Source organism: Apis mellifera, linkage group LG9, assembly GCF_003254395.2.
Source record: "Apis mellifera strain DH4 linkage group LG9, Amel_HAv3.1, whole genome shotgun sequence".
Taxonomy (NCBI): Eukaryota; Metazoa; Arthropoda; class Insecta; order Hymenoptera; family Apidae; genus Apis; species Apis mellifera.
Window position 1 is genome coordinate 4,209,441 of NC_037646.1, and position 17,633 is coordinate 4,227,073.

The window sequence follows — 17,633 nt, forward strand, 5'->3', positions numbered from 1 at the left end:
AAACTTTTAAAAAAACGTGGATTCTGCGAATTTGAATTATTTCAAACCGTTGCAATTTTTCCGCAATCGCCGATCCATTAAAATAAAAGTTTTAACAACCTAACACCGAATATCCTCCAAAACATCGACATGCTACACGACCTCTCCAATTCCACTAAAAAAATTATCAGATTTTTACAACTTTTACAACAATCCTTATTCATTTCAACATCGCGCTCGATTGAAAATCTAAAAAAAAAAAAAAAAAAAATGAAAAAAAAAAGAGACCATCGATATCTCGACGCGTCAGCACATTCACCATCACACCCCATCGAAATCATAGCGATAAAACTCGTATTACCTCTCTCCGGAACAGGTTCACGCAGGCCACCGCCTAAATGGATCTCGCTCATCTTCGAATACACGCCCGGAATTTGGGCGTTGCATTGTAAATTCAGCTGGCCGTTCGAGAAATGGAACGGTTGAAGATTCATCCTGATCTCGATCCACTGAAGATCCTCCTGATCTGAGTGGGCATCGTTACGATCCCACCTCTGTTGCGACTGCGGCTGGTGTCTCGTCTGCGATTCGACCTGCGAGAAATCAAACGTGAATTGAATTTCGTGGAATTTCAACACGGGAGGTGAGCGAGGGAACGAGTCGAATTCAGTCGCGCGAGAGCACGTAACGGTGTACGGGATGGATGAAAAAGGGAGGAATAATATTGGAAAGAGAGGGATGGAGCCGAGGAAATGTAAATCTGCTTTTAACGAAATCCGTTCATCTGGAATCGAGAAGCGAACCTTTCGTTTCGCTTCGTCCAACCCTCCTTTCTCTCTCTCTCTTTCTCTCTCTCTCTATCCCTCTCCATCCCATAAGTACCGCATGCTGGTACCGGCCGTTAAGCACAAAGACGACTCCTTCCAGTTCGATGAAAAGTCGAAGAACTCGGCCGTTTCCGGCACGGTGTTCCTCCGATTAACGTTTTTTTCTTTCTTTTCTTTTTCTTTTTTTTCTTTTTCTTCTTCTTTTCCCTCCACCCTTCTCTCCTCGTCGCGAGAGAGCGAACCCACCCCAGGTAACCCGTCGAGTATTCACGGGAGTGGCCGAGTTCCGAGTTTCTTAATGGATCATTATCGTTCTGAGAGCTGGTGATGGCATCGAAAGTAAGTTATTCAGTTGAGCGGGCCACGGCGAGCTGTGAATCGCAAGTGGATCGGCTAAAATTTACTTAAAACTTTCGAGGGAAAAAAAAGGAAATGTCTCGACTTCACTCCGAAGCACGAGCTGCACAATCGAGCCAATGTGTTCTTTATCGAATGGACGAGCTTGTTTATTTTTCGAGTTTGAAAATGATTAGAGGATAATTGTTGTACAATTGTAATTACATTGTAATTCGTGGTCAAATAAAAAGATAATTTCAAGTGGAGAAGAAAATCGAGAATTGCAAAGCAAAATTGCATTGGAAGTTTTAAGGGAGAATGTTTTTTGAAATTCAGTCAAGTAGAAGTGTATTTGGCTTATTTCCAATTGGATACGATCAGATAATCGGGACTAGATTGGAATCTACGTGTAAAAATAAGTAAAAAGTATAGAATGGAACTTGTTTGTTCGAGGTTTCAATTTTGAAAAAAAATAAAACTCGAGTATACCTATTTGTATTAATTATTGATTGCTTAAATTTAATTATTTAATCAATTGTTTAATCAACCTAGTTAATCTAACCAAATTTATACGTATTTAAATTAATTTTCAAATTTGATTTCCTCTCATGAACGAAGACACCAATGTAATCGCATTATTTTCTACTTTCAACTTCAACTTTGACAACCATACAATCTTCCTGACTTCATTTGTGATGTAAAATGGACCACAGCATTCTAACTGTAACTCTTCTTTTCTCAATATTATTTCTAATGTATTAAAAATAAATGTGGATATGGAGATAGGTGATCTTCTCAATTAGCATTTATGTAAGTTGACTCACAAACGTGACTGCTTGAATTAGTTTTTGTGCCATCTCGCGGGATAATCATGCTAATGCGAGTTAGACAACAATAGGAGGAATGGTTGATAAGCGGGGATAGGCCTACAAATGAACTCATCAGTAAAATTACAAGATTCCCCTTCTTTGGATATGGGAACATTTGGAATATGGCGGTAATTTGACTAGATCGATGATTAGGAATTTGTTGGAGGATTTCGTGGTGGTAGTCGAGTTATTAGGGGACGAAAGATGTTATGATTTGCATGAAATGAACAATTTTGACGATATTTCTCTTACAATTAAGATTCTATAAGATTCATTGTAAGATGTTAGAGAAGGAAAATATTAATTATTGTATTTTTTTTTCATTTTAATTCGTTGTTTTATAATTTATTCATTTCTCTCCGTCAAATATTCGATTATTAATTCAAATGTGCAAAATAAATGTAAATTATTATATAATTGCAAGTTATTATTATTTGGAATACAATTTTGTTCGATTATAAATTGTGTAACATTTGATTTTTGACAGTGTTTCATTTCAAAAGTAGGTCTAGCGATTTTTATATTCGTTATTGATGTCACACCTGACCAGGCTGCGTTGCAATGCAGAAAGATAAAAATTATTATGAATGCTACTTTTTATTCTTGATACATCGCCGTGCAATTTTTATTCTCTTTTTGAAATTGATACACGTTGCAAAATGTTATCTTGAATTTGACAAACGAAGAGAAAAATTTCGTAACGCGTTGCATCTTGACGTATATTTCATTTTCTCAATTTTTTTTTATTTCTTTTTGTTTATTTCTTGTTAAAATTACTTTCAAAGCTTTTGCTACTTTAACTTGTTATATCACTTTAAGTAATTCGTTTTCTCCTACCATTCTTTTTCATACAAAAATTTATCCTATGTATTAAATTAAATTCAATTAAAGAGAGAGACACAATATAAGATATAAGCGTTGTGATTAAGAAATAGGAATAAAATATATTCCATTCTATTTCTAAAAAAGTTAACTACGAATTAAATTGATGCAATTTTCGCACGATTCCAATTGTAACGCGACATCAATATCAATATCTTTCGAACGACATCGCTCTTACAATGCTGCATTACAAAATCGATATCAACGCAAATTAAACAAATTGAATTCACTGCATCGGATATGTCGACGAATCTTTTAACAAACATCGCTTAAAATCCAATGCAGGGATCGATGTTTCGCCATAAAAGTAAATGGAATGATCGGTGTAAGAACAAATGCCCGGATGTTTCTGTCGTGTTCGCGGCCGATGAGTAACGCGTTTTTAAACGTAACAAACGCTCTAACTCTGCGCGATTTATTATTATCTCGATGAACGTTCTTCATAAATTCGAGTAACAATTGGTAATGAAAAAGCGAATTGCACGAGAACACGGAAGGAAACGGGGGATAACAGCGTCTACGTACATCCGCTTCTTTTTCCCTTTCCCTCCTCTTCTTTATTCGTTTTTCTTTCTTTTTTTCTTTCTTTCTTTTTTTTTTTTTTTTTAAATTTTCATTCGTTTCGTGTTTCGTTTCGTTTCAGGAGTGGAATTCGGAAACTGCGATGGAATTTATTTGGAGGGAAGGGAGAAAAAGGAGAAGGAATACGAGAGTCGAATAAATGAAAGCTAAAAATAGAGAAGAATCAGAGGAAACATTGTAGTAGTCTGTTCCTGCAGCGATTCTTTTTTTTTTTTTTTTTTTTTATGCCAACGAAGAGAACGCAGATTTTCGCCAAAATCCTTGCATTTTTATCGATACATGCGTTAAAATTCACTTTTCAATTAATGTAACAAAAGGATGATACTTTTGATACGAGTAATAAAATAAATAAATCGATTTAGAATTTGAACGTAAAGAAATAAAAATGTGGAGGAGATTTTGTGTTCTATAATAATTGAAAAAATTAAATGAAATGCATAAGAATTTATATACAGATAACTGGCAAAATAGATATGTTCTTTTCAATATTATTATTTTTATTTTTTTTTTTTATTTATTCGAATGTCTATAAATTAATACATTTCAATGAAATTTTTCGCGTATTTTTAGTTTGAATAGAAACTTTTGCTGTTTGTTTTTTGCAACATGTAAAAGGATTTTTTTAAAAACTTCACTACGTTTCAAACAAAACTATTGAGCTTCGTAGCTTTAGATTTTTTTAGAAGTAAACACAAGCTTTTCCTTGTTTTTTTTATAAAAGTATAGACCAACTTCAGCAAATTTTTCAACTTGAAAATCTTTTTGCGTACACGTGCACGTATATACTTGCTTCTTTTCACGCAAAAGATCAATCAAATTTTCGTTTAAATTCCCTTTTCTCTTTTTTTAATATGAATTCCATTGAATTTTTAAAAAAATTTTTTTACCATTTATTTATTTATCAACTTATGAATCATCTCTTGCATATCATTTCATCGACAATTAATTTCCATAATTTTAGAATAAAATTTAATGATACGTTCTATGATAATGAATCATCTCATTTGGACAATTTTGGGTATTATTCTTATATCTTGATAAATTATTGCGAAATTTTCTCAGATCTTTAAAAAAATATTACCAACAACCAAAGTTTATATAAGAATATAATATCAAATGATCGTAAGTGATTCTCGTTCAACAGATCAATCACAATAAGAATACGAAAGAGAGAAAACTCACAAGTGGAACGAAACCTCTTACTAATTACTTCGAAAAAAAAAGTTTCGTCAGCGGCCACGATCCTATTACGAAGGAATCAGGGTTTGGGCTGTCGTGAAATTACATCTCTGTGGGGACTTTGATAATAGACAATCGGCAGAAGCCGTTTCCTTCGAAACCCTTGAAAAGAATTCTCGTAGTTCATTGTTAACGAGGAACGATGTTCTCCTCTGCTATATCATTGTCGAATTCGTGTCGAGTTCCACTTCAAGGTATACTCAAGGTTTCCAAACTTGCTCCAACTTTCCCCCCGTAACGCGTTAAGAATTGCTATCGATTAATCCTGGGCCGGAAACATGGCGGAAAGTAAGGGCGCGGAAAAATTCATTTCCAACAGGGGTTATATATGTGTACGTTTAGCGATTTGTCAAATCTGTGTCAGTCGAGACAAATGTGTGCACGTTGGGCACCACGTTGGAGTTGGAGGATTTTCTCGGTTGAAAAATTATGCAATTCACACCTCTCGGCCCCGGGGTTGGTTCTTAGACGAAAAAATACGATTTCGATGATTAATGGCTGTGCAGTGTTGATGGTTGTCTTTTTGCCCCTGACGCGGTTATCTGGTTGATAAATAAATCTTGCCTTTTTTGACTTTTTTTGGAATTCAATCCGGAAGCGAAAGTAATTAGAAAAAGAAAATGTATCAGATATTGAGAGACAGTTTTTATCTTTCGCAATAATATAAGGGGATATATCTTTTGAACTTTTGATAAAGAAAAATAAGTGAATGAAAGAAGGGAATATAGAAAAAGATATAATATAGTGGCTCTGCATGAACGTCTTCTATGATGTTATAATTATAGTATGTGATCAATTTTGCCAACATTAAATCATTTTGTTTCTAATTAATTCTATTAATGTAAAATTTCGATTTTGACAATTATTTTCTATTTGATGATTCTTATAATATATGGAGGTATACTTTAAGATAAAAGATTAAAAATAGAATTGAAAGTTTTGATTTTTATCGCAGGAAGAGGGAAGAGGATTAAATAAAAATTAAATTAAATTTTTGAAAAAATTCTCTGATCATGGAAAATAGAGGATTGCATTCCTAATTGATTTTTTTTTTTTTGCGGGGGAAAAAATAGCTTTATCAACATTCAAAGGTTGAACAAGTTATTGAATGGACTTGGATATTGATTAAAGATACCACAACGTTTTGATGCGAATGAATATTTATTTTTAATCTATGGAAATAACAGTAAAGCCCTGCCAATAATAGAGATTTGTTAAAATTCGATATCGGTTTAATTCAGGCGACATTATCCGAATTTGTTATATATTGCTTTCCACGAATTCTGTTGCTTTCCCCTTTGCAAATGTATATGAATACAAGCGACAGGGTAATAAAACTAGTTATCGAGAATTTAAATCAATATCGGGTATGGCACATTGAAATGGAATGAAATGGTTGTTAGAATCGTTGACACTATATAAATATTCTGCATGCACTGAATAAATATTAATTAAATGATATACGATGCAACATTGCGAGAATTGTCTGTTTTCAACGTTCCACGTGTTTTTTCCATAACGTTTTGTGACATTTCACGTTTCGAATCAATGGAAATAACCAGTTAAAGTTGCTTCAAAGAAAGGAATTCGTTTTCAACAGCTATTTTTGCGCGGGAAAAAAAAGATGAATTTTATATATTTAATTGAAAACGAGAACAGAAAGGAAGTAAATAAAAATGAACGGAGAAATATCCAAGAAATTTTTTATGTAAATTAGAGAAAAGTAACTAAATAATTTTCATTATCAATAAATAAATTTTCAAAGGATTTTTCGAAAAATAAACTTAACAAAATTCTTTTTCACCTATCATTAATTATTAAGCATTAAATATTATTTAATATACAGTAGAAATTATTTTTTTTTCAAATTAATCAAAAATATATATCTTTTCATGTTATAACCTTACTATATTGTAATTGTGCGTACGATCTCCCTCTTAAAAAAAAAAAAAAAAAATCCAATTTTCCTAAGGTCACAAACTCGAATTAAATCGAAGAAAAATCAAAGCCTCGAGTAATCCAGCGTACCAATAAACCACTCACCCGGCCACGTTCCCACAGTAAAACAATTTTCGACGTTATGGCTCCTCATTGGCTCGTGTCTTTAATTGAATTCGCGCAAGAACCAAGCGCCAGGCACGAAGGTCATGAGCAATTAGCTCGAGAGGGGGGGAATTGAGCGGCGCGTAGGCTCGCAAACAAACCAGCACACCGTGGCGAGAGCTTTAAATCCTCCGCCGCTCCGTTCAATTAGAGAAAACCGAGAAAACGCGCCCCACAACCGAGCCTGTGACGCTTTATGCCTGCTGTTTCGTCGAAGACGGCGGAGGGAAGTTCGAAGAGGGGGTGGAGATCGTTGAAAAGCAGCGACGGGGATTACCAGGTCGCGACAAGGATGACACCGACACGCTTCTCGTCCGGGCACGACGATTGTTGGCGAACGATGCAGTTTACAACGATGAAAAAGTGCAGCAGTGTGCAACCCAACACACTGTGTATATACCTGTGTATATAAAAGGCGTGCATGCTTGCTATATGGTGAACTGAAATTTTTCTATGAAACTTTGATTGCGTACAGGGTACATTGAAATAAATTTTGAAATTGAATGTGTGTGTGGGTGTTTAAATCGAACGTGTAAATTTATTTATTTGGAAATGTTGGATTTAAATTTTATTTTATTTTATTTTTTTTTTATTTTAAATTGAAACGTGTTTAAATTATTCTATCTGGTGTTCCTAAATTTTTTTAATGAGATTTTGGATGTTTAAATATTTATCATTATTGCTTATATGGAAATGGTATTCAGTGATTTTAAAATATTTTAAAAATTTTACATGGAGTTGAACGATAGAGATTATTTGACAGTAATGAAGTAATTTAAATTTCGAAGGAATTGTTGTAGTACAATGAATATTAAATTATTTACGAAATAAATTGCAAATTAATAGAATCTTTTTTTTTTTTATTACATTTAATAAAATCAGTTATAAATCAATAGGAAAAAAAAGATGGAAGGAAGAAATGGAAGAAGTGAAGTTCAATTTCTAGTTTAATTAAATTAATTTTTTAGATGTACCATATTGTTATAATTTTTTTTAAAATTATCATTTGAACATTCCTTTTAAATAAACGTTCCATTTCATCAGGAATGATCTAAAATTATTTGAACAATAATATATCTAATTAAATAATTGTCGAGACATAAGATAAATGTCAAAATTATTACAATAATATCCAACTATTAATAGATATAATAATTACTTGGTGAAACAATAATATTATAAAATGATCCATATTAAAACATTAAAATCTAAAATTGTTCTATTTTATAGATGGAAATATCCAACATGAAAATGCGAAATATATTTGAAACGGAGCAATGGTTGAACACGGAATATACGGGAAATAGAAATTTCATAAGGATAATGGAAATCCTCTTAGAAATTCTGTGGTGATGAACATGAGTAGTTTCACTGTGCATTTATTGCAATTCAAATGGGATAATGTATGTATAACGTTACAATGTACAACACACGAGAGTAAATGCGTTTCTAGTGTTATTATTTTCAACTTCGTACATTATATATTCTATTTTTGATAAAATTCTCATAGAAGAATTTTTCAAACAATTCTTGCATATGATAAAACGTTAAGTATTTTAGAAATTTGTTCAAGGGAGATTGATTAAATTTAATATTAAAAATTTGCAAATTAATACAATTGATACATAATTAATTTTTTAATTATAATAGGAAAGAATTTCAATTAAATTTTTACATATTTATATTTAGTATAATTATTAAATTTCTATGGATATATATTATTATTTTTTTATTCAACGTTCAATACAGTTTTAAATTGTACTGTCAAGTATCGTATATTCTATTTAAAAAAGTTACGATGACCTAGATTTCTCGATAAAAAAAAAAAGTAAAGGAACAAAATCTTATTACTGTACCTCCTGTCATACAATTTTTGCTTGAAATATTTTCTCATATAATATATACAGGTAAGTGTTAATTTGTTCTATTATTTATGTACGACGAAGGAATCATAACAAAATTAAATATTATTATCAATAATTGTTTATTTAATATTTAATTTTAATTTTATTTTTATGAAAGAATCATTAATCGTTTCAACTTGTCAATTGATGATAAATGAAATTAACAAATAGCATAAATTACTATCATTAATATTGCATTTACTCGTATTGCTCGATAGCTCAAGCAAAATTACCAAGTTCATGAAATCATAAATTGAATATTTCATCCGATATAGCATACATTGTGAGATATAAAATTAAATTCGATTGCTATTTTATGTCACAATATTTCATCTAATTAATATCTTTGAATCATTATTAAATAACTTTGTTACTTCATATCACATTATTATTTAACATTTTTTATTTTTGCAAATTATTATAATTTTAAAACTATCCGTTCACATAAATATATTAACATCATTTCATATAATTATTATACATAAAATCAAGTAACAGATTCAAAATTAGCATCGATCCATTAAAAATTCAAAATTTCGTCGATTGATTGACATTTATAAGAAATTAATCATCAAAGATTGCAATTAATTTAATGAACTGACGAAATTAATCGCCACTTACTCGTTTAACGACCAATTATAAATATAAATATTGCCAATCATCAATTACCAGTCTTCGATACCAGAAGTTTAATTAAAATTCTATTTAACGAATTGTATTATATTATATATACATTTAATATATTAAATAACGTATTAATAATTAACTAATCTGAAATCATAATCAAATATTAACACCAATAATAATAATATTTCGCACTCGATTGAACATAACATAGAAAAAAAAAATACTTCACACATCTTTCAACCAATCAATCATCAATTACATTCCCCTAACTCGATTAAAAAAATCATTTCTCTCCTCCCTCTTCAAAATTAATACACGAATCTGGAAATGTCTATTACATCCTCTCCCGAACTAAACATTCGCTTTTATCATTTTGCCCAAAGTATATTCCAGCGGAAATTTTTGTGACACACCGAGTATACACGCGAAACACGCTCGCCTCGAAATGCAGTCGCGCTATGCATTCACACCTAAGGACGTAGCCATGCGAAACCCCTGCAATGGCAGTTTGTCCCACGAATTTATGCACGTGGCTGCCGCCGAGAACGGGATACTTTCGACCGTTATTTCGCACCGTAAACGTCAAGCCTTTTTGGCACCTTTGAAGTGTCTCTCGGCGGTTTCCAGGCTAACCGCGGCTATGAAATACGCTTCTCCATCGCGACACGCCGCACCGACACTTCCGGCGATATTGTTTTAACGTTATTTGACACGTTATTACTCGAGAACCGACTGAGGGTGAACTTCCACACGACCGAGGGCTTTCCATCCCTTTTCTTCTTCCTATACGTGGATCTTTAATCTTTTTGACGTGGATTCATTTTACTGTATTTTCTTTTTCTTTATTTCGATTATTTGTAGTCGCATCAACAATTTAATAGCAACAATCGTAATTATTGTAATATTTCATACTATGTTTCCTTTATTTTTTAGAAATTGGATGAGATTATCTTGTTTTGAAATTGTTCCTTGAAAAGTAATGGATTTTGAATTATAACGAGCCAAAGATAGATTTGGTTATCTGTTTTATTAAAAAAAAAATTTGTTTGAGTGGTTGGAAGGAGCTGTTCAAAAAATTCCATTCTGATTTTCAATTTGTCGATTATTTTTCTTCTTCTCGTTTTGATCGATTGATTTTTATTGTTTCATTGCTCGAGTTGCCAAGGATTTTTACTAAAGCTTTTTCTCTTCTTCTCTACGTACTTATAGATACATTTTTTTTTTCAACGTGGATTTATTCTTCGTTACTCGTGTATTTGTATTTTTATTATTCGTGTTTGGTTACGTTTTGAACGTAGCGAGAGACATTTCGAAAACGTTTACTATTAATTCGTGAGGATGGTGCATCGCGATATTGGAATATCGATCTGTTTTCTCTGACAGTTTTATTAATTTTATCGTATCCCCCGTTTTTTGGACAGTTAGCGCAGTTACGGATTCTTTGAAATGTCGTGTTAATCCAATGTATTTTCCCTTCCAGTTATCCGTTGTATGTACAATAAACGAAAGTTTATTTGTTGTTTTGTTTCTCCGTTTGTAATTGTAGTGATTGTATTGATAAGAATATTGCTTTAAGAGTAAAACGATTAAAATTTACAGTGGAATAATATTTATTATTTATTGCAAAGATCATGCAATCGATTCTATTAAAAATTTCAATCGTAATTTTCAATCAATTATTAATTTCGTCAATAATAATATATTTATGTCAAGATTTTTTTTTATTATAACTTTCATATGAAACGTTTCTTTCTTACATCGAGCGAAACGTATTTCTTTCGATATTAATTCTCATCGATCAATGTTGAAACATTTAAAACGTTTCATAAGAAGATACAACAATGGTTGATATTACACGATTAATTATTGACAGCGTGTTCTCGTTTTTATTTTCTGATTGATTCCAAATAATTTGTGTGTTTTAACATTTTGTTATTAAAAATTTAATGGTAAATCCTGGCATCGAGTTTATAATAGGTTTTCACTAAAGCTCAGGAAAGATTTTATTAATATTTCAATAAGATGAAACCGCCCCCACTATTCAGTATAGCAAAAAAAGCGAGGAGTCACTATAGGCAATTTATGCAGAATCAATTTTCCCTCGATACTTTTTCAATCTTCGTTAAGTCTCAATGCATAGTATTACCAGTGGAATTTACTTTTTTTTTTTTTTTTCCTGTATTTCTTTTGCGATTAAATACAACGCTGCTTCGAAAATATATGCTATAATCCTTCGTCATTGGACTACATTGATCGCTTTAATTTTGGTTCATCGATTCGAAAAATTCGGTCCATTCGAAATGTTTGAAATTATCACGAAAATTTTCATCCCAATTTATTCATTAATCCTGCATCCATTGTGCGCATACATAAATAATTACCTAGAAATTCAAGGATACAATCAGTAGTATAATCAACGAAATCTACTACAAAAACAATTTTAAATAAAAATAAGACCCCAAAAATTATGATCACAATCAAAAGTAAAACACTGTATCTGTAATTGTAATAACTCCAATAAATGATGAAAAATTTCATAAAAAATTCCAAATAATTATAATATTAATTAATGGAAGATTAACATAATCAAATTAACTATCTATGAAATCCAAAGCAAATAGCTTTCTAAAATCATCGATTCTTTAAATAAATCTTTCTTAAAAAAAAATTATGATAACAAGCAATTAATAATCGTCATCATTTCCTATTCAATCATTTCGAAACGAAATTCGTATATAATCATAAATAATCTAATTTTTCATCTTTCCCTAACCCGATACATCGAATCAAAGCCAGATGCTCGCGTACACACGTAGATTGTCGGATGGTTCCAAATTTGCCGGAAGGAGATCGCGCGTAACTTGCATGCAAATTCTGACCGCAATCGAGATGGTTGTACGTGCACGGTGTTGTACGGGAAGCGTAACCCTGCAACACGCGTGAATCGAAGGAGAGAAAGGAAGAATGAGTAGACGAGAAGAGAAAAGAAGAGGAAAAAAAAAAGAAGAAAAAGAAGAGGAAAAGGAACGAAAGAAAAAGCTGTGGCATCTCGCGCAGTTGCCTTTTTTAGCCGTTCCTTTTTCAGAGACTCTTCTCGTCCGTGATTTCCTGGCCTCGTCGAGATTCACCAGGTATTTAAGCGTGCTTACGCCCGTTGAAAGAGGCGAGATACAGCTCCGGTATCGAGTGAGCAAAAGGGTGAGAAGGGTATCGGTGAAGGGAGGGTAGAGGACGAGGATAGGAACTAACTGAACCGGGGAAAAGAAACTGAAAGCCGATGCTCGAACACCGAATCGATCCTATAAGATTCCTCCATTCTCCCCTTTACAGGGTTAGCCAGATGCTTGGCGGATCGACCGACGTGTTCGGACTTCACTTTGCGAGGTAAGGCCGTCGAAATTCGTTGCTCCCTGCAATTTGTCCGACGATTTCGGCAACGAAATCTCAATTAAACCGGCTTAAATACACCAACCTGTGGTTCGAGATAGATAAGCTGTTGATCCGGATCCTAATTCCCTTTTATTTGCAAGATGCTTCAGAAATTCGTTGTATCGATTCGTTTGTATTGATAGGTATTGCGTTGTAGTCTCTCAACAACATTATTTGTTGTTATTGATTATTCGAAATAATTGGAAAATGTATGGAAACAAGTGGTTCTTTGGATAATTGGTAAAATTTTTTGATACGAATTAAATAAAAAGTAAAAATTAAACAATTTTCATACGTGTTTGATTTTTTTAAATAAGAGAGATTATGAAAAATAAATAATTGTTGGATGTTGTTGCATGAAATGATATCCTTCTGAATTTTAAGATGTTTCTTGGGATAAGTAATTTTTGGATTATCGTATATCGAGGAAGAAAATAAAAGCTATAACGTATAGTTTTATGTAAAGTATAAATAAGTATGAATTATAAAATTGATTGGTTTCTTCTTTTTATGATAACAATGATATAAAATAAAATTGAATGCTGTAAAAGAATACTTTATTCAGTATTATATTGCAGGTGCAGCTGAAATTATATTTTTTCTTCGTAATTGAACTATTACAGATTTATATAACATTGTAAGATGTATAAAGGGAGAAGAATATAAAATGATAATTTTCTCAATAAAATGTTCTATCTATTATTTCAAATAAACAAAAATATAATTATAAGAAAAACTATAATAGATAGTAGAAAATAGATAACACATAATAAATTAAATTTTACAAATCAATTTGATAAATTTGCAACTTATTTCATTATCTTTTATCACAACAAAAAAATATCTTATTATTTCTTTCAACTATTAACTTTCTGTAATTTAAGCTCACGTTAAATTAACACTTATTTCCAACATCAAATGGTCATAAATTAATTCACAATACCATTTCATTTGCACTGTCACCAATATTAACAGAATTTCTCATATAATTTCTCTTCCCCTTCTTTGTCTCGTAATCTAAATAAAACAGTGTCAAGTAATCGCATCCTTATCTGGTGTGTCAAATACAAGCACCTTCATAGCGAATTTATTATTCAATAAAATCGAATTGGTTCCAATTCCACGTAGATCACTCTGTAACAGTCCGTATCTTACCGTTCATAACCATCTTTTACACGAACCAAATTCACAGTGAGTGTCATGAATTGTTGACAACGTAACATCCAACCAGGATCACGAAACATTCTTAATACAGAGTCAAGATTACAGACGTTTTATCACAGAGGGTTGAAAAGGAAGACAAAGAAATGAAACAGCGGAGGTCTCGATTTCCAGGAATCAAAGGACACGATTTCACCGTCGAATCGATTCAATTCACGATTCTCTCTCTCTCTCTTTTTTCCATTCCCTCCCGACAAAGAAAGGCCAGCTCGTCCTAAAAGGATATCTTCGAAATCAATTCGATTGATCTGATTGGTCGTCTCTCGATGATTGTCCGCGCGATCCATGGAAACTTTCCACTAAATATACTCGTGCACATCGATAATCTACGAGTCGGATCTGATCCAGGAACGATCGCACGGTTGCCTCCACATATGGTGGCGCTGGCGAATACAATAAATCATGGCGAATATGAGGTCGAAACGCGCGGTATGCCGTTTGAAACAGATCCAAGGCAAGCGTTTGCAGCTCCTCTTTCGCGTCTCTCCCTCTTTCTCCTTCCTCTATACACGCCTCTATATCCATCCATCCCTGTCCCACCCTCTCTTGCCTGCACACCCCCCCCCCTGATCGATGATCCTGCAGTCGTTGTTGCTCCACTGGTGCTACGGTGACCTGTGACACTTGGAAAATTAAGAACGCCTCTCATAAAACTACTATTTCCCTCCTCCTCCTCCTCCTCCTCCATCCCAGTTCACTTTTTCTCCACCGTATCCCGGCTTCATCCCGCTCGAACGAGCGAGCTGAACTCGCGCGGAAGATTAAACTTCCAGCCATTGTCTCCTACCGTTTTTTCCCCCCTCCCCCGCCCTACACTTTTTCTCGGCCGTGTGATGTATCGGCGTGGCACGATGTTTCGTAAACAACGATCCGGGTATAATGCGCCGATAAACGAGATGATTTTTACGAGCTTCTCGATCGTGAATTTTTATTTTTTTTTTTTTTGTAGAGAAATAATGTTATTGATAAAGGTGGATGCCTCGTTCCACGTTATTATTATTGCTTCTTTGTCGGAAAATAGCTTATCAAGTATACAATGAAACAGTGATCAAAATTCTCTAGGAGATTAGAAATTGGTATTAGAAACGGTTATTGTTTCAATAATCGTTATCACATTATGACATTGTTTAAGTCGAAAGTGTATCTATTTTTAATTTGTAACAACTGAAAAAATAAGAGAACAAAAAAGTTTCGATCATAATTCTTTAATTTTATATTCGAGATCGATTGTATAGTTGTATATATATACATCATCTTTCAACAAATGATCCAAAGACGTGCTAATCAAACTGACAAGCCGAGAATGGGAGGTAAGTTCGATGATGGGTGTACCAGATATATACAATTGTATCAATTACACGCATAAGTGATTAGCATTGTTCCTTTAGTTATGTGTCGTTGATGTGTGTAATTACATATCGCATATTAGCCGTTTTACCAGTAGCTGCGTTGGATACGCAGGTGCGTGCGTATATAATCGCCTGATTACATAATCTACCTATTTAGAGTAACTATGTTTATCTTGCTAAGATTGGTATTTCTGTATAGATAACGGGATACATATGTTTCCTGTAATCGTCGATCAATCATATCAGTCACGACATTTGCATTTTGTTTCTCGACAGATACGATTTTTCAATTCTTCAAAATATCCAATCGTCGCTTAACGGTATTAAAGGAAAACTCGAAGTGTGAAAATTGGACGAAACATGAAAATTTTAGATCGTATTTATATATTTTTCATAGTTATACGAACACGAAACGCGCATTTTGCACGTGAAAGCGATCGAAGTTCATTTAAAAGTGAAGTTCGAATTTCGAATAATATTTTCGATTCTACAGATACGTCCAATCTCGATTTTTTTTTTTCGAAAACAAGTTGTATATACGCGTAAAAACATTCGACTATATTTCTATCTTTCTTTCTTTTTTTTTTTTTTTTTTATCGAGCTACATGAATCAAAACATGATGTTGTTTGACGTATATTAAAATTTGAAAATTGAAAAAATATTGGATGAAATAATATTCGAAGATTTTGTAGTATACATCAGAATTCGATTTAAATATCTACACGTCATATTATTTATTATATTGATATCGAGAATAAAAAACAAAAAATTTTGAAGTATTAATTTTTAAAAATCATTTTTCTTTAGTAATATTTCGATAACTTTTCACTAATTGAGAAGATCTTCTTTTCAAGATCGATATATTTCTTTTTCTTTCCGTAAAACTAAAAATTTTACGTTGATCGTTAATTCCTCTTTATTACTCGCATAATTTTATTCCCAAGCAAACAGCCAAATTTAATTTCACCCGATGTCGTACACATTCACCGAATTGAATTTCATATGCCTGTATATACATGTATATTATTAATTATAGAAATTATTTGTATATTGCTTAAACGTAGCGCTTATTGATTGAAGCCCAGAAACTAAATCGCTGGCATGAATTAAACATGGATGCAAAATTACTCGCATTAACGTGGGATCCGGTGATGGCTGGACCCTTTAATTTTTGTTCGCAGTTATGCTCGCAAACGAGAATAGGGAACGATGTCGAGAATCGGATGTTGAAGAATTTGAATTTTAATACTTCGCTAGAATATTCCAATTTTATCAGTTATTGGAAAATCACGTGCGATATAACGTCTATCTCAATTTTAATTCAATCATTTCGAAGATCGTTAAACATCAGAACGAAGAATACAAATACAGGGGAAACCGACATTTTGACACGGAGAGGGATTTTCGTAGAAACTTCTCGATTGAATTTCTGTTCTGCGAATTAATTATACGGATAAAATAAACGTTACAGGAATATGTATCGATAACAGAACGATTGTTTAACAAATTTCATCATGGAAATGTATTAAACGTAATATCATTCCAAATTTAATATTTTTAAAGGGATCGGTGAATTTTTTCCTTTTGTTTTTTCAAATGTAACAATTGTTATATCTGTATTTTATATATATGTTTTTGAACCGATAAGGAAATATAATAAAATATAACACGGTGAAATTGTATAAACATATGAAGCTAACTTTTGAAAGATAAGAGAAAAATAACTGGGGCAAATGTAAAATCAGTAATATTTTGCATTTATTTTTTTCTTCCTTTCTTTCTTTCTTTTTTTTTTTTCTCCCCTCTCTTTATACACGTAACACAACTTTTTCATAAATTTGTTTTCAACACTTCATCATAATTAAATATAATATAAAATTAATATAATTTGAAACGGCATATTACTGATATACGGGTAATTAAAAATTCTCACGTTACCTCTTCAAATATATATGTATAAGTCAAATTTATACACAAATATACAACGTAAAACTCCGCATCGTATGAATTTTTACGTTATTAGCTATATATAAAAAAAAAAAACTGTATCATAAAAAAATTGCATGACAGATGCGAAGATACGTAATTTAATTAAAATATGCAATTTAATATTATCACACTATCATCGCTTATTGGCAGATGAACATACGAAAATCAATACAGTGAGAAAAATCATCTATCATCTTGAATATAATTTTTTTAAAAACACTTGTTTCGCAAATCAATCGGAAATTATATCGAAACTGTATCCAATAATAAGTTAAAAGTGATATCAAATTTTTCGT

At 32.2% G+C, this 17,633-nt stretch overlaps 1 protein-coding gene across 4 annotated transcripts in view; it reads right to left on the reverse strand.

Moving 5' to 3' along the window:
• The window catches only part of LOC725264, a 194,693-nt gene that overhangs the window by 39,659 nt on the left and 137,401 nt on the right, over positions 1-17,633 (reverse strand). For all 4 annotated transcript variants that reach the window (XR_001704291.2, XM_006559912.3, XM_006559911.3 and 1 more), the window contains exon 5: positions 341-572. Coding sequence is in view for 3 of the 4 variants with exons in the window: in XM_006559912.3 (XP_006559975.1) it covers positions 341-572 (232 nt within the window). In the remaining variant the exon portion in view is untranslated. The remainder of the gene's footprint in view (positions 1-340; positions 573-17,633) is intronic.